Genomic DNA, 25,119 nt, shown 5'->3' with positions numbered 1-25,119 from the left:
TGGTAACAACAGATGCCAGTCTGTCAGGTTGGGGAGCAGTTCTGGAACAGGCTGCGGTCCAAGGGGTATGGTCCAAGACAGAGAGGACCTTACCCATCAACATTCTGGAGATCCGGGCGATACATCTAGCTCTAAAGGCCTGGACTATCAGGCTACAGGGTGGTCCGGTCAGGATCCAGTCCGACAATGCCACAGCAGTGGCTTATGTCAATCATCAGGGAGGCACCCGGAGCCGAGCTGCTCAAAAAGAGGTGAACCAGATCTTAGTCTGGGCAGATATACATGTGCCATGAATATCGGCAGTTTTCATCCCGGGAATAGAGAATTGGCAGGCGGACTATCTAAGTCGCCAGCAGTTACTTCCAGGGGAATGGTCTCTGCATCCCGACGTCTTTTGGGCCATATGCCAAAGATGGGGGGTTCCAGATGTAGATCTCTTTGCATCCCGATTCAACAAAAAGATAGACAGATTTGTGGCAAGGACAAAAGATCCTCTTGCATGCGGGACGGATGCGTTGGTGATTCCGTGGCATCGGTTCTCACTGATTTACGCATTCCCGCCTATTCTGCTATTACCACGACTCCTTCGCAGGATCAGGCAGGAAAGGAAGTCGGTACTTCTGGTGGCCCCCGCTTGGCCCAGAAGGACTTGGTATGCAGAAATAGTAAGGATGACAGTAGGTTCCCCGTGGACACTACCGGTACGCCCAGACCTGTTATCTCAGGGTCCAGTGTTCCATCCTGCCTTACAAACGCTAAATTTGACGGTTTGGCTATTGAGACCCACGTTCTGAAGAGTCGTGGGCTCTCAGGTCCTGTCATATCTACCTTGATCAATGCAAGGAAGCCAGCTTCCAGGATGATTTATCATAGAGTCTGGAAAGCTTATATAACCTGGTGTGAATCCAGAGGTTGGCATCCCAGGAAATATGTCATAGGTAGAATTCTTGATTTTCTACAATTAGGATTAGAGATGAAGCTGGCCTTGAGTACCATCAAGGGCCAGGTCTCTGCTTTATCAGTATTATTTCAGCGGCCACTTGCTTTGCATTCTTTGGTCCGAAACTTTATGCAGGGGGTGATGCGTCTTAATCCTCCGGTTAAAGCGCCCCTAAACCCCTGGGACTTGAATTTGGTCCTGGCTGTGTTACAGAAACAGCCTTTTGAACCAATAAGTCAGATTCCTTTGGTCTTGTTGACAAGGAAATAAATTTTTCTGGTGGCCATCTCTTCTGCTAGAAGAGTATCAGAATTAGCAGCTCTTTCCTGTAAGGAGCCTTATTTGATTATACACAAGGATAGAGTGGTACTACGCCGCCCTCATCCTAGTTTTTTACCGAAGGTGGTTTCTGATTTTCATTTAAACCAAGACATTGTTCTACCTTCCTTTTTTCCAGATCCCTGTTCTCCGGAAGAGAGATCTTTACATTCGTTGGATGTAGTAAGAGCAGTTAAGGCCTATCTAGGGGCAACTGCTCAGATCCGCAAGACGGATGTTTTGTTTGTGCTGCCAGAGGGTCCCAATAGAGGACAGGCAGCGTCAAAAGCTACCATTTCTAAATGGATTCGACAGTTGATCATTCAAGCTTACGGTTTGAAACAGAAGATTCCTCCGTTTCAGATCAGGGCACATTCCACAAGGGCTATTGGTGCTTCTTGGGCAGTGCATCACCAGGCCTCTATGGCTCAAATCTGCAAGGCCGCAACCTGGTCTTCAGTTCATACATTCACCAGATTCTATCAGGTGGATGTGAGAAGGCATGAGGATATCGCCTTTGGGCGTAGTGTGCTGCAGGCAGCGGTACAGGGTCCTCAGGTCTGATTGCACCCTACTTGGTCGTGGTTCCCCCCCCTCAGGTAGCATTGCTCTGGGACATCCCATCAGTAATTACTGTGGCTCTGTGTCCCGTGATGTTCGAGAAAGAAAATAGGATTTTTTAAAACAGCTTACCTGTAAAATCCTTTTCTTTCGAAGGACATCATGGGACACAGAGGTCCCGCCCCTCTTCTAATACACTATATTGCTTGGCTACAAAACTGAGGTATCCCTGCAAGGGGGAGGGATTATATAGGGGGTTGAACTTCCTGATAGGGTGTGCCAGTATCCAATCACCAGTGATACCTATATAACCCATCAGTAATTACTGTGGCTCTGTGTCCCGTGATGTCCTTCGAAAGAAAAGGATTTTACAGGTAAGCTGTTTTAAAAAATCCTATTTTTGGATTCAAGGGATCTGAACCGATTCCTAAGGATTCAATCCTTCCGCATGGAATCAATTCGGACAGTAGTCTCCACCCTGCAGGGAGGAGAATTTCTGGCATCGATAGACATCAGAGATGCATATCTGCATGTGCCCATTTTTCCTGCTCATCAGAAGTTTCTGCGCTTCGAGGTAGAAGGGCGCCATTTCCAGTTTGTGGCTCTGCCTTTTGGGATAGCCACTGCACCTCGAGTGTTCACAAAGGTCTTGGCTCCTCCTCTGGCCAGATTAAGGGCTCAGGGTATAGCTGTCATAGCATACCTAGACGACCTGCTCCTGATAGACCAGTCGGTAGCCTCCTTGAACGGGAACTTGAGGACCACAGTCAAGTATCTGGCAGACCTAGGTTGGATCCTCAACCTAGAAAAATCTTTCCTAAAACCAGTAAGAAGACTGGAGTATTTGGGTCTGATCATAGATACAAGCCAGGAGAACGTATTTCTACCTCAGGCAAAGATCACTGCTTTAAGGGAGCTGATCCTGGCAGTCAGGACCAAGAAGGGTCCCTCTGTCCGCCTTTGTATGAGGCTGCTGGGAAAGATGGTGTCTTCGTTCGAAGCGGTTCCCTATGCTCAGTTCCATTCAAGACTACTGCAGCACAGTATTCTGTCGGCCTGGAACAAGAAGGTTCAGGCATTAGACCTTCCGATGCACCTATCTCATGCGGTGCATCAGAGCCTCAATTGGTGGCTCACATACCCAAAAATCTGCAGAAGGGAAAATCCTTTTTGCCGGTTACCTGGACGGTGGTAACAACAGATGCCAGTCTGTTGGGTTGGGGAGCAGTTCTGGAACAGTCTGCGGTTCAGGGGGTATGGTCCAAGACCGAGAAGACCTTGCCCATCAACATTCTGGAGATCCGGGCGGTATATATCTTGCCCTAAAGACCTGGACTATCAGGCTACAGGGTTGCCTGGTCAGGATCCAGTCTGACAATGTACAGCAGTGGCTTATGTCAATCATCAGGGAGGCACCAGGAGCCGAGCTGCTCAAAAGGAGGTGAACCAGATCTTAGTCTGGGCAGAGAAGCATGTGCCATGCATATCGGCAGTCTTTATTCCGGGGATAGAGAACTGGCAGGCGGACTATTTAAGTCGCCAGCAGTTAATTCCAGGGGAATGGTCTCTGCATCCCGATGTCTTTTGGGCCATATGCCAAAGATGGGGGGTTCCAGATGTAGATTTCTTTGTATCCCGATTCAACAAAAAGATAGACAGATTTGTGGCAAGGACAAAGGATCCTCTTGCACACGGGATGGATGCGTTGGTGATTCCGTGGCATCAGTTCTTACTGATTTATGCATTCCCTCCTATTCTGCTACTGCCACGACTCCTTCGCAGGATCAGGCAGGAAAGGAAGTCAGTACTTCTGGTGGCCCCCGCTTGGCCCAGAAGGACGTGGTATGCGGAAATAGTAAGGATGACGGTGGGTTCCCCGTGGACACTACCGGTACGCTAAATTTGACGGTTTGGCTATTGAGAACCACGTTCTGAAGAGTCGTGGGCTTTCAGGTCCTGTGATATCTACCTTGATCAATGCAAGGAAGCCAGCTTCCAGAATGATTTATCATAGAGTCTGGAAAGCTTATATATCCTGGTGTGAATCCAGGGGTTGGCATCCCAGAAAATATGTGATTGGTAGAATTCTTGATTTTCTACAATTGGGATTAGAGATTAAGCTGGCCTTGAGTACCATCAAGGGCCAGGTCTCAGCCTTATCAGTATTATTTCAACGGCCACTTGCTTCGCATTATTTGGTCTGAAACTTTATGCAGGGGGTGACGCGTCTTAATCCTCCGGTTAAGGCGCCCCTAAACCCCTGGGACTTGAACTTGGTTCTGTCTGTGTTACAGAAACAGCCTTTTGAACCAATACGTCAGATTCCTTTAGTCTTGCTGACAAGGAAGTTAATTTTTCTGGTAGCCATCTCTTCTGCTAGAAGAGTATCAGAATTAGCAGCTCTTTCCTGTAAAGAGCCTTATTTGATTGTACACAAGGATAGAGTGGTACTGCGCCCTCATCCTAGTTTTTTACCGAAGGTGGTTTCAGATTTTCATCTAAACTAAGACATTGTTCTACCTTCCTTTTTTCCAGATCCCTGTTCTCCGGAAGAAAGATCACTACATTCTTTGGATGTAGTAAGAGCAGTTAAGGCCTATCTGGAAGCGACTGCTCAGATTCGCAAAACTGATGTTTTGTTTGTGCTGCCAGAGGGTCCCAGTGGAGGACAGGCAGCATCAAAAGCTACCATTTCTAAATGGATTCGACAATTGATGATTCAAGCTTACGGTTTGAAACAGAAGATTCCTCCGTTTCAGATCAGGACACATTCCACAAGGGCTATTGGTGCTTCTTGGGCAGTGCATCACCGGGCCTCTATGGCTCAAATCTGCAAGGCCGCAACCTGGTCTTCAGTCCATACATTCACCAGATTCTATCAGGTGGATGTGAGAAGGCATGAGGATATCGCCTTTGGGCGTAGTGTGCTGCAGGCAGTGGTACAGGGTCCTCAGGTCTGATTGCACCTTACTTGGTTGTGGTCCCCCCCCCCAGATAGCATATTGCTCTGGGACATCCCATCAGTAATTACTGAGGTTCTGTGTCCTGTGATGTTCGAGAAAGAAAATAGGATTTTTAAAAACAGCTTACCTGTAAAATCCTTTTCTTTCGATGGACATCACCGCCCCTCTTCTAATACACTATATTGCCTGGCTACAAAACTGAGGTATCCCTGCAAGGGGAGGGATTATATAGGGGGTTGAACTTCCTGGTTAGGGTGTGCCAGTGTCCAATCACCAGTGATACCTATATAACCCATCAGTAATTACTGAGGCTCTGTGTCACGTGATGTCCATCAAAAGAAAAGGATTTTACAGGTAAGCTGTTTTAAAAAATCCTATTTTTGCGATATGGCACTGCATTAATTTAACTGACAGTTGCAAAGCTGCACCCAAATAAAATCAATGTCCTTTTTTTCCCCCCACAAATAGAGCTTTCTTTTGGTGGTATCTGATCACCTATGCGATACAAATCAGACACCTAACTGTTTTTTTTGGGGGGACCAGTGACACCAATATAGTGATCAGTGCTAAAAATATGCACTGTTACTGTACTAATGATACTGGCAGGGAAGGGGTTAACATCAGGGGCGATCAAAGGGTTAAGTGTGTCCCTAGGGGGTGCTTTCTTACTGTGTGGGGGCTGCTCTGGCTGAGTGAAGATAGAGATTGGTGTTCCAGCTTAGCAGGAACACAAGATCTCCATCTTCTCCCCTGTCAGAATGAATAGGCAGATCACCTTTCTGGCTCTCCTGGGAACAATTCCGGGTGGGCAGCGGACATCGGGTCTGCCGGACTTGCTGATTGGCATCCCCTGTTTCCAATCAGCTCGAGTTCATGCCTGGGTGGCGTGGGCCCGCCCCCCAGTGTCTACTGCATGAAATGATGTACAGGTACGTGATTTTGCGCAATAGAGCCGACCTGCTGCAGTAAATATGCGGTGGGTGGTTGGCAAGTGGTTAAAAGGCATACTTAAATCTGACTGAAGTCGTGATGTTGCACAACCAATCTTGCGTTGAAGTATTAAAGAATTATATGCAAAACTTTTTTCTAATCTTGGATAGAGTAAGAGGGTTAAAACCCCTGTTAGATTTTTTTGCCATCTGTGCCCCACTGGGGAGATTTACCTTCACTTCCTGTCCTTTAGCTAAAACAGGAAGTGAGAGGAAATCCGTATTAAGGGAATCCCTTGGGCCCCCCAGGTCACCAGAACTAGTGTCCCCATTGGAAGATTTTATATTACTTTTCTGGGGACAACCCAATGTGTAGGTTTTCCTTACTTTCAATGCTAATGGTAAACAGAACAAATTGAGAGGATGAATCTCCCTAATGGTGGCACGGAAAGCAATATAAACTTGACAAGTGTTCTAATCCCTCTCCAGTCTGTCCAAAACTAAAAAAAAAACTTTTACCTTTAGTTATACTTGGCTATCACTTCTTTGTCACAGTCTGTATAATTTAAAATTACATTTACATTTTTTGTCTTTAAACCATGATTTTCAGATCGGCATGAGTAATGGTGAATATATTGCAGCTTTTTTCCATGTGCTTCTTCCTTTAGCATTTGAGGTAAGTTTTATCAAGCTAATGTGATAAGTGGGTTGAAAATGGCGCCTAGTGTATTAATTTAAAACATAGTTGACCCTTTAAGAAAGTGTTGTATAAATCGTATAAAAAAAAAAAAAAAAAAATCCAATGTAAAGGTGTTGGCGCTAAAAAACTACATACAAACTAAAAGTGAAAAGGCATATGGTGATTACAAAAGCAAATAAATATATAAAGTCCAAAGTGACAATCCCAACACCATAAATAAATTAAATCTTCTGGTTTGATGTTCCTTCAAATAAAACCTTCTCCACGAGTGCTCATGAGGTAGATGGCAACTCACCAAAGGTGTCTGACCACTTTTTACAGTAGGTCAAAATGCGCTTAAATTGAATGGACCAGAGGAATCCTAGGTAGGCATCTCTCCGCTATGTGACCCCCTCCAGATGGCAGATGGGATCCCCCCAAAATCCATACCAGACCCTTATCGAGCATGCAGCCTGGCCGGTCAGGAAAGGGGGACGAGCGAGCGCCCTGCTGCTGAACTATACCAGGCCACATGCCCTCAAATGTCAATCGCGCCACCCACGCACCAACCGACAAGAAAGGGGGAAAAAAACAAAGGCTGGCTGCCTACAGCAGACTCCGCCATTTAACAATCCGTGATGTCACAAGGGGGTGGGACCACCAGGTGACGTAGCCAGGTGGCCCTGCCCCTTACCTATATAAGAACTGTCGAACAGCGGAATCTGTAGTAGGGGGCCAGCCTTAATTATCAGCATTTTTTTAACTTTCCCAGCAATAGCAGCTGATGATTCATTTGTTAAGAAAGCGGCGGTCGGCTTTCTGGGCCACTCCTTAGCAACCAGCTGTTTGTCAGAAAACACCGACCCCCACGCTGTTTTCTGACAAATACCGTAGAAAAACCCTGGTGGTAAATATCGCATGTTTTTTTACTCTCTGGTCCGTTTGTGAATTGGACTTGAAGTGGATATAAACCCACTCTCATCCTTTCTAAACTGTTGCCACAATGGTTATCTATAAGGACATACTTGCCTCCTGCATGTATCTTTACCTGTCAAATGTCTCCCCTCTGTCTGTTATGAGACCCGAAAAACTGCAGATTCTGTCGATGGATCTGTTGTCTGGAGCTCGGTGGGTGGAGTCGTGATGTCAGTAGACTCCCCGCCCACCTCTACACTCCTCTTGTCAACATGCATTTTCTCCTGTGTATTTCTTACACTGAACTTCTGCTATGATCTCTAACATCCAGTCAAAACTCAGAAAAGTCACCAGATGACTTCAGCATGCCCAATCATGCTGAGGTGTGGCGCAGCCAATCCTGGGAGAGCTGCTGAATAAAGGAGGGGATCTTAAGTACACAGAATGCCTCTCTCAGGCTTGTGCATGAGATATATGTAAATCACCTGTCACAGCAAGAGGGTCAAACTGACTCCTATTTCTCTGTGTCAGTTTTTATCTCACTGAAAAAAGATAAGAGAACTGCTCAAAGCTGGATTAACTCTTCACCACAGATGACATGAAATCCTATACTGTACAAGCCTTAATTAAAAACAAAAAAAAAACAAAAAAAAAAAATCGGGTTTACATCCACTTTAAGAGCTTTTTAAACAACATTTACCTGCAAATTTTTATTTTAATTTAATTTTTTTATGTATTGGACTTAAAGGGGTTGTAAAGCTTCCCGTTTTTTCACCTTAATGCATCCTATACATTAATGTGAAAAAACATCCGATGCTTACAGGCCCCCCAGCCCCCCCCCTTTTACTTACCTGAGCCCTCGAAAGTCCCATGTCGTGAACGCGCTGGCTTCTCGGCCCGGGCTTCTCGGCTCTTCTTGGCTCTTCATTGGATAGATTGATAGCAGCGCAGCCAATCAACTCCAATGATGCGGCGCGCCGGGGCGGCAGGACCGAGTCCTGTAGTTGGCGGCTATGGACGCCGAATACAGGACTCGGGAGCGTGCCCGTAAGGTAACACCCTTGGGAGAGCGCTTCCCAGAGAGGGTTATCAGAAGCGGGGAGGAGCCGAGACAGCCACCGAGGGACCCCAGAAGACGAGGATCAGGGCCACTCTGTGCAAAACGAGCTGCACAGTGGAAGTATGTATAACATGTTTGTTATTTAAAAAAAAAAAAAATGAAGCTTTAGTATCACTTTAATTCACCACATTCAGTAATTTATGCAAATGAGTCAGGTGACCATGGGTGGCGCAGATGGTCCTGGAATAGGTCCTGATTTGTTGCACTAAAAACTTTGTTGATTCCCCTATGTATTTTGTAGGGCATTTTATTTACATTTTTAACTGATTTACAGTTTAAAGCTATATATATATCTTTGAAAATCCTATGCAATTAAATAATACCAAAGTTCTTTTCTTTATATTTTTAGTTTAATCCTGAACTTGTTTTGGTGTCAGCTGGATATGATTCAGGATTTGGAGACCCTGAGGTAAGTATGTTGTGCTTAATAATGGTTTAGAAAAATTATATTTTTAGTTCTGCCATAAAAAAACTGATAAGGCTTTGATAGAAGCAGCCATTCCCTTAAAGTGATTCTAAAGGACAATATCCTTACCTTTCCACACACGACTGTGCTGTAACATGTATATGTGTGCTCTGTATGTCCTGGATATGTATTATCTTATTGTACAGTTCCTCTTTTCTAAGTTTACAATAGACACCTTTCTGATCTAAAAAAAAAAAAAATGATTCTAAAGGATTTTTTTTAATAGAAATAACAAACCATTGCTCTGTGTAATGGTTTTGAACAGAGCAGCCCCCATTTTCTTCTTTTGAGGTCCCTCACTGGCAGTTTTGGCTCCTTACATCTACTGAGTGCCCCCAATAGCAAGCGTTGTTTGTGCACACATGACCGTGGCTCGCCTCCCCCCCCGATTGGCTCACTGGCTGTGACTGACAGCAGGGGGAGCAAATGAGGAGATAGAGAGCTGCTGCTTTCAAGCACATTGCTGGATCGAGATGGAGCTCTGGTACTGTAAGTATAAGGCGAGGTTTGGGGGGGTCGAGTGGACCCAGAAGTTTTTTGACCTTAATGTATAGAATGCTTTAGGGTAAAAGAAACGTTGCACCTTTTAGAACCACTTTAAGTGCTGCATAGCTGTTTAACAGCAGTGACTTGGTGAATCTTAGTTGGTTATCATGGCTATAGAACTGGCATGCAGCACTTAGTCCAGTAAATGACTGCTTCAATCAGAGCCTAGCACACTGATGTTTTGGTATGTGACAAACTGCCATTCTTTAATTTCATGTTTTTTGTATTTATAAGTGCGGAGATAAGGTAATCACTGTGTTATTGAACATAGATGGTGTACACTTCTGTTCTTACAGGGACTAATGCGCGCAACCCCGGAGTGTTTTTCCCACCTCACTCATATGCTTATGCATGTTGGCCATGGAAAACTATGTGCTGTCCTTGAGGTAAATACTTATCTACATTTTTACTGTGTCCGCTACATTACTAACATACTAATTGATTTTGCATTACTCCAAATGATGCATTTATTATTAAATACTTAAAAGCGTACGCAAACCCAAAAACAAAGCTGTAATCTATTGCAGTTTACCACTCCTTGGCTGTGGTGGCTGCATTAGTTTACTTTTTTAAGGCTTTTTTTTTTCTTTTTTTTTTTTTTTAATCTGGTGATTCTATTAGTAATACACTTCCAGACTTAAGCCAGGTACACACTTATGCCGTGTACAGACGATCAGACATTCCCGACAACAAAATCCTGGATTTATTTCCAACGGATGTTGGCTCAAACTTGTCTTGCATACACACGGTCGCACAAATGTTGTCGGAAATGCTGAGCTTCAAGAACGCGGTGACGTACAACACGTACGACGAGCCTAGAAAAATGAAGTTCAATAGCCAGTGCAGCTCTTCTGCTTGTTTCCGAGCATGCGTGGAATTTTGTGCGTCGGAATTGTGTACACACAGTCGGAATTTACGACACCGGATTTTGTTGTCGGAAAATTTGACAACCAGCTCTCAAATTTTTTTTTGTTGGAAATTCCATCAAAAAATGTCCGATGGAGCCTACACACGGTCGGAATTTCCGACAACAAGCTCACATCGGACATCTGTGTGTACGCGGCATTAGTGTTTCTTCGCTCAACCCCGCGGGTTGAACGAAAAAAAAAACTGTCCGCTGTACTAACCATGCGAGGTTAGTTTAGCTATCTCCTCGGCTGCTGGTTTTCCAGCATGCACATCCGACAGAAGCCAGCCCGTCGGACCGACACACGGGCCGAATGACAGCCATTTTTGTCTTTGAATCAGCCATTGTCTCCAGACATTTGACCCATGTGTAACTGGCTTTAGGATGGTAACACTCACTAACCCTTCTGTATTAGGACCACAGAAACCAGCTATTACTAAGCAATACTGCCCCTCTGTTGCCCATAACATAGAGAGACGTGGTTTTGTAGTTGTCCGAGATAGCTGGGAGCAGTTTAACTGATAACAGTGTACACAGGATAGCACTGGATTCCTGCAAAATTAACAAAGCGTTATAGCAAAGTACTTTTAGGGAACATTTAACAGAACAAAGTGGAGCAAATACAAGGCACTCATTGTTAGTTTTACAAAAATTGTACTATAAAGTAAACTATAAAGTGAATCTACCATGCAGTTTATAAAATGCAAAAGTATCTGTCATTGCAATCTAAAAACTGCTGCAAGCATAAAGTACAAGCACCCAGAGGTGCCTCCCAAACCCCCTACCCAATCTAATCCAATCCCTGGGTAGTTCTGAAAGACAAGTGTTACAAGATAAACCGCGCTGTGTAAAATGATTAAGCAGCCAGCATAGCTGAAGACAAGCAGCACTTGAACAAAAGGAAAAAATTATGCAGCTCTTAAATAAAAAAATATATAAATACATAGAAATGGCAATAGTGAAAATGTCCACCACGTGATAACTAACAAAAAATGAATAAATAAAGATTGGGAACACTGTCCGTAAGTAGATGTAAACCAGTAGACATCAATGCAGGTCAATAGGTGAAGAAATCTTGTGAAGAAACTGCCACCAATTAGTTGAAGGCTTACCAGAAAGGTTGGACTTGAAGGGGCATATACCTTTCAAGTCAAAAAGACTTTTGTGTCAAAACACCATGATTGATGGAAAATCACCGACAATCCTGATGGCATCAATATCGCTAAACTTGGCTGTTTATTTAAATGTGACAATCGTTTATGTTGAATTTCACATAATCTTTTGTCTTTTTACAGGGTGGATATCACCTGGGATCCCTGTCAGAATCTGTCTCTATGACTGTAAGAACATTGCTTGGAGATCCTTTGCCAAGGTTATCAGGAGAAATGGTGCCATGTTTCAGGTAAGCTTGCTTATCAATGAATTTCCCCTTATCATATTATGTTGTCACTGTTAGAGAATGTATGGAATTCTGCAGGAAAATGTATGGTATACACCGATCAGCCATAACTTTCACCACTGACTGGTTAAGCGAGTAACATATGCTGACCCGTTTCCACAGCCAAAAGCATCTACAGTACATGTATATAGTATGACATTTTAGACATATAGTTCAAACTAGCAAGTAGCGACATGCGTCACAGGATATTGGTGGGCAGCCCGCCCGGGCTGCTCCTTTGGCCTGTGGTTAATTATGCTATGTGTGAAAGTACAGCAGAAGGACACTTTGTTTCTCAGGCATTTAATGTTTCAGTGCATTAACTCTTTCTAACTCTTCACATGCTCGCGTACACATACATTGGTACAATACATTGGTCCTTCAATGTGGCAAAGTCGGGCTGTACCTTTAGCCGAGAAACATCCCCAAAGCATAATGTTTCCTCCTCCATGTTTGACTGTAGGGATGGTGTTCTTAGGGTCAGAATTTTTCTTCCTCCCAACACGGCAAGTCAAGTTAATACCAAAGAGCTCAATTTTGGTCTCTTCTGACCACAGCACTTTTTCCTAATCCTTCACTGAATCATTTTATATGTTCATTGGCAAACATCAGACGGGCCTGTACAAGTGCCTTCTTGAGGAGGGGGACCTTGCGGGCACTGCAGGATTTGTTACCAATGGTTTGTTTGGTGACCGTGGTCCCAACTGCCATGAGATCATTCACAAGCTCCTCCCATGTAGTTCTGGGCTGATCCCTCACTTTTCTTATGATCATCTTTAAAACAAAAATATGTGTAGCGCTAAAAAAACAAAAAACTTAAGAGTTCAATATAAGGACAATGAAGTCCTTTCTGAGAAGCGCAGAATTATTTATACTTTCTTCCTTATGATCATCTTTACCCCATGAGGCAAAATCTTGCATGGAACTCCAGACTGAGGGTGATTGATGGTTATTTTGTTGTTCTTTCAGTTGCGAATAATCGATCCAACAGTTGTCTCCTTCTCACCAAGCTTCTTGCTGATGGTCTTATAGCCCATTCCAGCCTTGTGCAGGTCTACAATCTTGTCCCTTTGACAGCTCTTTGGTCTTGCCCATGATGGGGAGATTTGAATAGAAGAAAGATTCTGTGGAGAGGTGTCTTTTATACACATAACAAGTTGTCGTTGGAAGCACCTTAAATTGACAGGACTAATCTGTGTACCACATGAGCACATACTGTAACCAGTTTGTGGGAGCCAGAATTATTGTTGGTTGGCAGACGATCAAATGCTTATTTTACTCACTGAACTGCAACTAAATTTATAACATTTGTATCATGTGTTTTTTTCTGGATTTTTGCTTTATATTCTGTCTCTTATCATTTAAAATACACCTATGACAACAATTATAGTCCCTTCATTTCTTTGTAAGTGGGAAAAAGTGCAGTGGATCAAATATTTTTCACCACTGTATCTGCCACCCTCCTGTAGTCTTCTGCAGGCAGTCTGTAGTGGTTGGGCCTGCTGGGTCCCTTCCTTAGGTCTACAGAGGCACAGGTTATGCACAGCACAGTGATTGTGTCACTGTTCCTATATATGGTAATACTTCGATTTGCAGAGGCATATGGTGCACACAGAGTTAACTTATATTCTGAGATTTACCGTACTTAGCCCTGATAAAAAAGCACAGCCATCATGAAGACCTGACTTCTCAGCTCAAGCAACTCAACTAGATTTGTTCCTGCCTCAAGCCTCTAAATGTAGAGTGAAGGAGAAGCAGCAGACTAATGAGTTTCTCTCTGTCACTCTGCTTTCTCCTACTGTCATGTTAACACATGATCATGGCAATACAACTGATTGATTGGCTCTTTGAGTGGCCTCTCCTTCTCCAGCCTGAGCAGGGGATTTTAAGAGGCTAATTAAGTGAAATTCAGGTACATATACTAGTTGCTTTTTTTTTTTTTAAATCCCCTATAAGGATTTTTAATGTACACGTACGTGCATGATTGTTTTTTTTATATTATCTTATATTATATTATCTTTGTGTTCATCTTTAACTAGAGCCTTCCATCAGACTTTTTCATAGATTAAGCATCCTCTCTAGCTACATAAATTACAGAAATTGATCCCTTATCTCCTAGAGTAGTCTGTATTATACTTTGACTCATAACAAAATAATCCTCTTCTTTTTTTTTTTTTTTGTAGTGCATTAGAGTCCATACAGAATGCAAGACATGCGCATGCTCCATACTGGAAGAGTTTATTGCATGATGGTATATTAGCATTTTTTCTGTTGCACACTGTATTGTTGTTAATGAAAATATCTGCATTTGATTGTTTTTTTAAATTGAAACGATTTAGTAGATTTCCGACAGTTAAAGTCATTGTTCCTATGATTAATGGACTCAGAAGGCATCATTTTGCCATTTATTAAAGAAACCCTGTTTGGCAGCTAAACAGATAAAAACATCACTGACTTGCAGAAGAAGTAGTAATAGTTTACATTTTTTTCCAATTTTTATATATACTTCTCTACAAATATAAAAATGTCCTATAAATATATAATATAAAAATGTGTCTACATTTAACACAGGGTGCACCCATGACATAACATGTTCATCATTTACAGATTTTTTAAATTGAGAGCACAGCAAAAATTGTGTCTCCTTTCTTTAACTTGAGCTGATTAAGCCCACCTTGCATTAATATCACAAGTTCTGCTTTAATACTGCAGAAATGCATTTAAAACTGCTATACATTTTCTTTTAAAATGTAGAATCATGTAAGGGAAGAGAATAACACTACTTTTATGACAGTAGCCTGATTTCTTTCTTATCCATTAAGGGACAATGGAAGGCTTTAAGCTGCAGTAGTGTATACTGCTGCTTACAGGAGGTTTGGACACTGACAAATTAGATAACCCCTCTTAATATCATCCTGTCTCAATTTTTTTGCTAGTTTCCTAGGAGATTGGATGTCTTTTTTTGCTGCATTGAAGATGTATCATCCAGACTGTTCTCTACATCGCTTAAAATTAGAAAGTCTTGGGAGCTACCTACTGAGAGTAAAAATTATATGGACAGCTGCTGGCAGTCACGTTCCATCTAGCCGTGTGTGTGCATAAAAATCAAAAAATGGTGCCGCACTATCTACATATTATACTGCTATAGCAGCTGTGATTGAATAAAGTGTCAATAGTGCTATATGATACTATATTGTATATCTTACTCACATGCAGAATCACATACATCAAATTCATAACACTGCTTAAATAATAAAATAATAAAGTGATATATTCCTGTGATATGTAAAATAATTCCTTTCAAAATCTCACAAGTCAAACTGACATAATAGAGATAGACAAAAACAAGTTTATTAGAGTAAATGCTGAATAAGTAAGTGACGAAAAGTGAAAATAAAGTGCTATAGTGCAACAAACTGTGATGCACTGACCATACATCACATGGATCAGTGCAACATAAATATAAAGTCCATAAAGTCAAACACAAATAAATGAATCCATTGATTGAAGTGATCAAAATGTGTTGAAGTGTCCACACTCTGGTGCTCCCCCCTTAGGTAACAGCCGCTCACCTCTGAGCGTGTGACCTCACATTTAAGCACGGTCAAAACACGCATATGAATCACCTCTGGATTCTATGATAACTGAGGGATCTTGGGATGCTCAATAATGCTGTTTCCTCATATATAAAAAGTAGGAAAGAAGGTTTGATAGTGTGATATCATTTTTAAATCACAAATTTATTATTCAAAACAGCCCCAATGCAGGGTACTCACATGGGTCTGGTGCGTCAGTGCACCACTCTATTCAAAGCCTAAAAAACTGGGAACGTGTTGAGGTCGTAGGTTCCTCCACTGTGAGACAGACCTGCTGTCTCCTATACCGTCCTGTCCCCTCCCCAACGCGTGTCGATACAGGGAAATGATGTATCTTCCTCAGAGGGATGTTGATTGGACGGTTAGTCTGTCTGTTAAATAATCGTCCGTCTGCCATTTTCTTGTAGCCTAAGGAAATCTATCACCCATAGGCTTGATGTAATCAGATAGCTGCACTGATATCCACAGCTAGATAACATACGGACCATCACCCAGCAACATGGATCTAATACCTACTCCATCTTGCCATGGTCCCACAAATGCAATGTATATAACAAAAGGAAATATGCCGCATTACTATAATAACAATCAATCTCAGGACGATGCTGTGGAGCGGACCTACTACCTCATCCCAGCTATAAAACCACCATTTACTAAACAAATAAATCTTAAAAAAATAATGAATGGTAACATACAAATATGCGAATCAAATGCCAATTCATTAAAAATCCTAAATGTGACACATGGTTAAACACATATGCTATCCAAATGAAAGTATGTTCTAATAGCAAACATGAATTCATGAATAGTTTCACATATTTATACATACTGGGACCAAAATTAACTAAATAAAATTATATATTAAAATATAATTTGTAGATAATATATTTGGATCCACCATATATAGTAGCAACAATTGTATGCGCAAAACCATAGAGGTATGAGGTTTACCTCAAAAGAGCTACATCTCTATATATCCCATAACTATAGTATTGTAATAACTTAACTCCCTTAGTTGAGTCATCGTAGCTCTATGGGGGCCTAACTAACCCACAAAGATGACCACCCACAAAACCTATAATAAATAATTACTAAGAAAACATTTTAAGTCAAACTCCTTATTTAGTCCCCTGGCGCAAGGGAACCTAATTGGTGTATCCACCACGATTCCCTCTTACTAATCTCTCTTGCTTAATTGGAACCCCTCCAGTGGCTTTTGGGGGGCCTCAATACCCCAAAATTGCATCCCTTCTGGATTTTTATTGTGTTTATCCCTGAAGTGGATTGATAAATAATGTTTATCAAAATTGTGGCGGATATTTCTCACGTGTTCTTCCATTCTTACCTTAAACGCTCTCTTAGTTCTGCCTACGTATAATAGGTTGCATGGGCATTTAATTGCGTAAACCACCCCTGTAGTGTTCTCTACATTGCTGCTGGAGCTTTGTTCCTGTTTGGCACAGTCATCTTCACCCTGGCTTTTGGTGTACCATGTGAAGACCCTGCCAGACTAAGCATTGCAGGAATAGCCTGAAAGTGAAAGTTGGGCACTGGGTTCTGCGTAGGGCACTTTCCACACTCCATTTTGCTGAAGTTAGCAGTGCAATTCTTTCCAGGTCCAGAGCCACTGGTATTGCCTTAGCGCTTGCCCTGTCTCTAAAGATTCATTTAGTGAGTAAGCCAGCCAGGCTGAGCACTGGGAGCTACCTCTTTTGCTTAGGTTGCTGGTCACCATTATTCCATGTTTCTGACAGTTTTGCCATGGAAGAGGTTAATGCTGTGGCACTGAGTGCTGACATCATCCGTTGGGTGAAGTGTTGCATGCACAAGCACTCTCTTTCCAGCCATACAGCGGTGAAGCAGCATCTCCCTGCTGTTGCTGCTGCTTGCATTGAGCTGCATGGAACTCTGATCTTTGATTAGTTCCTGCTGGCTGCCTACAGTAACTCTGATCACTTCCAGCCATCCCATCCTTATCCGCTACAAACTCTTTGAGATTGGCCCTGCCTCTTCCCCCCCAAGCCTTACGATCACACTGTCTTAACATGTCTGATTCAGACACCAGGGGACAAATCCCATTGTACCAGGTGCCCCCAGCTCACTCCAGAGATGCTTGTAGTTTGCCTACTGTTAGGCTACTTTCACACTGAGGAGCTTTACAGGCGCTATAGTGCTAAAAATAGCGCCTGCATAGTGCCTGTAAAGAGCCTCTCCTCTCACTCCAGTGTGAAAGCCAGAGTGCTTTCACACTGGAGCGGTGCGCTAGCAGGAAGCCAAAAAAAGTTCTGCAAGCCGCATCTTTGAGGCGCTATAGGAGCGGTGTATACACCGCTCCTACAGCGCCCCTGCCTATTGAAATTGATGGGCAGCGCTGGCAAAGCGACGCTACAGCGGCACTTTGCGGGAGCGCGTTTAATCCCTTTTCGGCCGTTAGCGGGAGTTAAACCCCCCCCCCCCAGTTTCTTGCTGAAAAGAGTCCACAAGTGTGCTCCTACCCAGTTTCTTGCTGAAAAGAGTCCACAAGTGTGCTCCTGCACCCTCTCCCACAGTTTCTATTTCTGACTTGCCTGTGGCCTTTAGGGGCTTCCTAGCCATCGTACGCAGAGAATCTGTCCTGGACTGGTGAGCTCACCCTGAGGTGTCAGTCTACTGCTACTACTTTGAGAGTAATCCAAACTATTTCAGCTCTAATTAATGGGGTGAACACCACTTTGACATTATAGAAACAGCCGTTGCTTCTACCAGTACTGTTTCCAGTCTTGGGTGGTTTAAAACTCCTAAGCCTGCAAAGGCTTTGCATTATAGCTTATATAGTTTTTTTTAAGTTTTCTCTATGGAAACATCCTAATAAGCTGTTGCATCCTAGCCTTGAATCCTTTTGGTGAGGATATGATCTATTCTCACTGCCTATATGGCACTGTCCTGCCTTAACAAGGTGCTTACTATTCCAGGAGAGGATGCACACTTCTTAAAGGACCAAAACCCAGCAAGCCGTTAACAGAGATTTGTTATCACTGGTTGGTCCTCCCCTTTATCGGATTCTGGCTGTAACCCTTCTTTTTCAAACTATGTCTGGCTGGTCAAAATGCCTTAAATGAGATCTAACCACCACTGTGGGCAATTCCTTTCTCCGAATATGTGAAGTAGGTGGCTATAGCGTTAGATTTTAGCTATGATAGTTTGCTGGAAGCCTCCTTTCTGTAATTCTCCTTTCTTGTATTTGTGTTTCAAGCCAGTACATATGTGTAGGGCACTTTTGACTAAAGTGCTGGACTACAGAAACCCTTGTGTATAAAAAGCATTTGATCTGCATGTCCTTTGAGGGACAGTCTGTTCAGACCAGCTCTTGACAACATCACGGATGTTAATGGTGGCAAGAACACCCATCTTCCTCAGAGGAAGAAGCCTTAAGAACAGACTGCAAAGTCTTCTCGCTCTCTTAAGAAATGCCCCTTTGTTTTTCTTCATCACCTTGACCACTATGTAGACACTCCCGAGATGGCTTTCTGTCCACTAGCATGTCTTGGCACTCACTATCTGCCAAATCCTTGGACAAGCCTTGCTTTGAACCCCTCTGAAGTTGCACCCCCACTTTTCACAGTGGGGAACATTTAATAACTTCTACATATGCTTGGACAGCTTGCATCTCAGATGCCTGGGAACAGGAGGTGGTATTCCAGGACTACAAACTAAAGTTTTGCTTCCTACCCTCTCCTCGGTTTCTCATCTCCAACCTTCCTGTGCCCCCACACAGATTAGCAAATCTCCAATAAACCCTTGTGGATTTTCTGAATCAAGGTGTCATTACCCCAGTTCCAGAGGCTGTATGGTTCCAGAGGTTTTACTCCAAACTGTTCACCATTTTCAAGCCCAAAGGAGCTATTCCTACACATTGCTTTTGGGCTTCTACACCAATAATTTTGGCCCTGCCCTTTAACCTCTCATTGCACCATGGGTATTCACCAAGGTGCTGGCCCCAGTGCTAGCCCTGCTGCACTTTCATGGCATCTCTAATGTGGGATAGTTAAAAGACCTCCTTTGAGGGCATACTTGTTGCGTGCTCTGTCAGACAACATGACCTTGACTCCCAGAAGTTACAGTGATTTGGTTTGAGTCGGACCTTTAGAAATTGTTGTTGGAACCAACTCATAATTTGGAGTATCTGTGTCTATTCCTTATTACAGCTCAGGCTAGAATTGGTGTTTCTTTTATAAGAGAAACTTCAGGTCTCAGATTCAAACTCTCCATTCCAGAAATCGTCCGACCCTCTGCTTTTACATGAGGGTCTGATTGGAGGTCGTTCTAATTTCACTTCAGGCCTTTACAATGTAACATGTTGATCTGGTCTCTGGAAAGGCCGATTCATGTATCACCGAGGACCAGGTGGTCCCTCGCTTGGTGGCTCAGGAATCCCAGCTCAGTTTGGAAGTCCTTCCTACCCGTTTTTGGATTATCCTAACAACGTATTCTAGCCTGTCAAGCTGGTGAAGAGTACTGGGCACCCTGTTGCTGCAGTCTACTCTCGCTCTCAACATCCTGGAACTTTGAGGTATTGGCTGTCTGTGCAGTATTAGGACATCTTGCTGGCAGGACATCCTAAACGGACCCAGTTGGACAATGCCACGGCAGCTGTATACGCCAGTCAGCACAAAGGAACCAGAAGTCTTACTGTGGAACGAGATCGGATTCTGTCCTGTGCAGAACTTCGTGTTTTAACCTTGTCAACCTTGTACATTCTAGGCGTAGATAATTGGCAGGCAGACTTCCTTGTACCTGGAGGTGTTCCAGGATCTGAGTCCTGGATCTTGTGGTGTGGGACACCAGATGTGTACTTTCTGGCCTCGTGGTTGAACAATAAACTAAATTGGTTTGTCTCCAGGTACAGGGATCCATGAGATTAGTACTCCCTTCTCTGCCTGTCCTCTCCTGAAACATTTTCCTTGTCTGCTTCGCAGATGGCTTCATTGCTGTGGACTAGCCCAGGTGAATGTGGTATGCTCACCTGGAAAAAACCTCTGGCAGACACTTTGTGGGTTGTGCCGGATTGTCGGGATCTTTTATGCCAAGGACTGATTTTGCCAACCTGCTTCTTGGTTGCTAGCTTTAATTGCTGTTGAACCCAGGTTCTCAGGGACAAGGGCATTACCAAGTCTTTTAAATTCCATAATACTAAAAGCTAGGAAGTCTACTTCTCTCAAGGTCTTTCATCGTGCATGGAGGGTATACGTCACTTTGTTTGAATGTCTGGGCTTTCACCCCAGGAATTTCACTGTGGCATGTATCCTCTCCTTTCTGCAGCTGGATCTGGACCAGTGCTTGACTCTCAGCACTATGAAGAGTCAGGTTCCTGCCCGTTCTATTCTGTTTCGGGGACATTGGCCTCTCTCTCACTCTGTTCAAGACCTTTTGTGAAGGGGGTCTCCCAAAAAAACACCAGTTGAACCCATCTGAAACCTCGCTCTCTCTGCTCTCACTGACAGGGTTGTTTTCCTTGTAGTCATCACCTCTGAGTGTCTGAACTACTGGTGGCCCTATTTCTAGTTTTGCATAGGGACAAGGTGGTGCGGAGTCCCAGGACTTCCTTCATGCCCAAGGTAGTTTCTGCCTATCAAAAAAATGAAAAACAAATTTAGCTGATTTTCCCCATTCACGTCAAATCCTTCCCGCAGAGCTATTGTATTCTGCCAGAGGGTAGTCTTCCTTGCCGGCAGAATACAATGATCAGTGTTGCCAGCTACAGCCGGCGCCACTGATTGTTCGGGAAAAACCCACAGGATGGTTGTACACAAGTTGATTGACTAGTGTACAACCAGCTAGCCCACACATGGATTTAAATTGGGCTGGTCCCTGACAAATCAGCTGAATTTTGATCCATGTATGGCCAGCTTAAGGTACTTCAGGGGGGTCTTTGAGCTTCAGACAGTCTCCAGTTTTTCTTGTTGCTTTTTCTTGGGCATGTTAGCGATTGTTTGATGGGTTTCCCACTCCTCATTTGAATTGCTTTCTACATCCCAAAGGTAAAGTCTTTGTGTCCTTCAATGGATGTGAAAGAAAAAATACAGTATATCTTAATCTTACAGTACAGGATAGAGGCGACAGTGGGTTATAGGCTGGTACCTTGAGGTGATTAGACACTGGCAAGCATTTAAGGTTATGCCCTCTGGGCATCCCATTATAACCCTACCCTACTTTTTTGCTAGTGTTTTAAGTTGATGGACCTCATCTCTCTTATTGAGAAATCACTTTTAGCTTAAAGCGGTGTTCCGCCCACCGCTGCAAAAATTAAAAGCCAGCAGCTACACATACTGCAGCTGCTGGCTTTTAATAGGACACTTACCTGTCCTGGAGTTCAGCGATGTCGCCACCGCAGATGTTTCCATCAGCTGTCGGGTGTATGCCGCCGCCATTGCGAATAGGGGAACCCGGCAGTGTAGCTCTACTAGTTTATTATTTTCTCTTTGAAATCTTCAATCAACTTTTCAGTCCAACTCCCCACTTTTTTTTCTTCTGGAACAATAGGAGTGCATCCAGATTGGATCATGGGCACAGTCTGAAATGTTGCTTCAGCTCTCGACCCTGTGTGGGTGCTCACCTCGGCACTTGTTGGCCTCAGGGTGCAGTACAGGTTCAGGGCTGTGGTCCATCCCTATGGAACCCAGACCCTGAAGACACCTCCATATGCAGTCTGGACTCTGTATAGGACCAGAGACATGGACAGGTAAGACAGGGTCACCCTGTATGTCTAACCATTACTGTTGCCCCACAATCCTAAATAGTATAGATTCTTACATTTTCACTATCCTGTAAACTTTCTGGATGTTATTGACTAATAGAATATCGTGTATAGACAAACAGGCAGTGATTATGGTATAGTTTAAAGTGTAAAGGTATAGTTTAAATTTAATTGATGTTTTGCCATGCATGTCACAATTATTAGGTTTCATTATGGTGGTGGATTGAAGTAAGCAGTTACCCAAATTATATTTAGATTTGTGTTATTTCACACTTCTACTTTTACCTTGTATGACTTTAATATGTATGTTTTATTTGTCTGTATTGTGTTTCATTATGACAGAAACTAGGTTGATACAGGAGCCAAGTACTAAGGGCTTGTCTACAGCCAGTCCCCAACATACAGATGCTTCCACCATTGATGAATTTCTTGAAAATCATATGAAGAAAATCTTGCATGTTGTGCCTCAGTCCACAACCTGCATACTATCTTCCAGAGCAGACACTTCTAGACTGGTTACTAATGTGCAGGTGGAAGAGAGCACAGCTACCAGTGACCAAGTAAAGGCTGCAATAAGGTAGCTATTATAAGATATTTCACATAGTATTTAGAATGTACCTGATATGATTAAAGGATTTACATGGATTTTCATAAGCCTATCTTTATAGTATAGTTTAGATTAATTAGGCAATATGCATGCTACTAGTGTGCAGTCACTGTAGTGGGCATATTTCAGACCATAGTATACATGAAGATTTCATGCATTACAGTTTCTCTATGTAGGCTATTATTGCTTAAAGTGGAACTATAGGCAAAGTCAAAAAGGACATATCATACAGTGTGTAAATGGCATTAAATGGGTATTTATTATTCTGAGCCCCCCCCCCCCCATAACATGGTTTTATATCCTAATAATTCTGCCAGTAGATTAATTATTATTTTTCCACTTCCTTTACTATGGTGACAATGCTGTTCATTCTGCAGTGAAATTGCATAGCAGTGTTGTCACCCTGTGGACAAGGTAGTTTTACAGTGGCCATAGAGGCATTGGAATTCCCTGCTGAACTGAACGAATTTTGATCAGGGTGTTGCCTCACAGAAGTCAGTCCTTTGATTACCTTCTTTTAAGAGTGTTCTGCTTTCAGTCCAAGTATTCTGACAGCGGGACTCAAGAATAAAATGTCTCAGTGGAGGGTAATTCCTTCATCCACCTCACTTGTGTCAGTGGAGGAATCTGTTCTTTTTTTTCGTACAGCACACTGACTGACAAAGTAATACTACCCATCTACAGTATGGCCAACATGTAGTTTTAAATGGACTTTAAAGTAGGGATCGACCGATAAAGTTTTTTTGGTGCCGATACAATACTGATATTTCAGCCACCTCTCAGGCTGATAGCTGATATTCTCTGACGATATTCTGTACATTTAAAAATTTTATTTTTACACCGTCCTTTTACATTTTTTTTTATCACTGTTATTGCTGTCACAAGGCATGAAAACATCACTTGTGACAGTAATAGGCAGTTGACAGGTACTCTTTATAGAGGGACCCCAAACCCCTCCTCTGCACTTGAAAGTATTCAAAACGTCAAGATCGGCGTTTTTGAATACTTCCTATTTTTAAAAACTGGCATTGCTTCTGGGTTACTAGATCCGAGACCCGAATAAAGCATCAGCTTTTTACGGATCTTCGGCCAGCCGGCCGGTGTGCCAGCTGGTTGCTCGGGCCTCCCGGTGTGACCCCTCTCGCTGCTTACTCGGGCCTCCCAGTGGGACCCCTCTCGCTGCTTACTCGGTCCTCCCAGTGGGACCTTTCTCACTGCTTGTAATAACAGCCATGCAGCTGCTGAACCGCATCAGTTGTTCTTACAATAAAGCCAACCATCCGCTTTAAAGAATGGTACCGGGGTGATGCATGCATATAAAACCCCTTGAAGCAATATTTGTAATATCGGGTATGTTTGTGATCGATACCAATAATTCCAAAAAGGTTAATATAGGCCTATATAATCGGCCGCACTGATAATCGGTCGATCCCTACTTTAAAGCAGATCTTCAGCCTTCCCCTCTTCTCCCTCTTAGTTTTTAATCCCTGCTTACCTGATGTTGTGATACTTACACACCCAGTGGATTCAGCATTTTCCTGCTAAGATCCTTCTCATAGCAGCCCATGCTTGGTCACATGCTACCATCTTCTTGACGTCATTGGGAGGCTGCCAGCTCTTCCAGTTTCAGCTAATGAGCCTCCCGATGACACCTTGCTAGGCCTGCATACCCCGCCCCCCTTTGTCAATGAAGGGCTGTCTTCTGTGATATGTGACGTGCATATCCTAGGAGGCACTGCAAGCATATCATTCACCTAGGCAAGTGGTAAATAAAAAAAGTCAGAAAAAAGGGAGGAGGGGTGGATAGGGAAAAATTTTCATTTCAAGGTAAAGATCCACTTTACGTAAAAGATGAGCAAATTAAAGGCCAACTCCAGCAAACCTCTTTTTTTTTTTTTTTAGTAGCTTAAAATATACCTAAAGGATAGAGTGGGGAGGGATCAGAGGGTTTTTTTGCCGTCTCTGGCCCTGTTACTCACTTTATTTTGCCTGGTAACCATTAGGACCAAGAAACTAAGTAAAAGGGCTAATGTACACTGCAACACAGAGTGGCAGGAGCGTTTCAGCGTTCTGTGCATTGCCGGCTGGGCTAGGGGCAATTCATCGCACTGCTCCCTTTTTTTTTTGGTTTGTTTGAGCTTTATTTTAAGTGAACAAAATGTACACTTCATTCACTGCAGTGTCCGCTGCCTGATATTGCAGTGCGTTTCGGACCTGTGCGTTGCGTTGCAATGTAAATGGGACGCGTAGGAAAAAATTGTTTCCTGTAATGACCATGTGGTAAAACAGCTGTCACCGCACATTGTGTGAATTGGCCCTTAGAGAGCAATGCTAGTGTAAACTAGCCCTAAGAGACGACATTGATGTCTAGTTCAATTGGACTGCCTCCATTGCAGGGGAT

General features: G+C 43.2%; 1 protein-coding gene across 2 annotated transcripts in view; it reads left to right on the top strand.

Annotated features, from left to right (window-relative positions):
• The window catches only part of HDAC10 (histone deacetylase 10), a 98,200-nt gene that overhangs the window by 52,580 nt on the left and 20,501 nt on the right, over positions 1-25,119 (top strand). For both annotated transcript variants that reach the window (XR_012242841.1, XM_073619750.1), the window contains exons 9-14: positions 6,322-6,387; positions 8,775-8,834; positions 9,734-9,823; positions 11,640-11,746; positions 13,966-14,033; positions 22,454-22,688. Coding sequence is in view for 1 of the 2 variants with exons in the window: in XM_073619750.1 (XP_073475851.1) it covers positions 6,322-6,387; positions 8,775-8,834; positions 9,734-9,823; positions 11,640-11,746; positions 13,966-14,033; positions 22,454-22,688 (626 nt within the window). In the remaining variant the exon portion in view is untranslated. The remainder of the gene's footprint in view (positions 1-6,321; positions 6,388-8,774; positions 8,835-9,733; positions 9,824-11,639; positions 11,747-13,965; positions 14,034-22,453; positions 22,689-25,119) is intronic.

This window comes from Aquarana catesbeiana, linkage group LG03 (genome assembly GCF_042186555.1).
Source record: "Aquarana catesbeiana isolate 2022-GZ linkage group LG03, ASM4218655v1, whole genome shotgun sequence".
NCBI classification, from domain to species: domain Eukaryota; kingdom Metazoa; phylum Chordata; class Amphibia; order Anura; family Ranidae; genus Aquarana; species Aquarana catesbeiana.
Note: the sequence above shows the minus strand (reverse complement) of the source record. Positions and strands in the feature narration are given on the sequence as shown.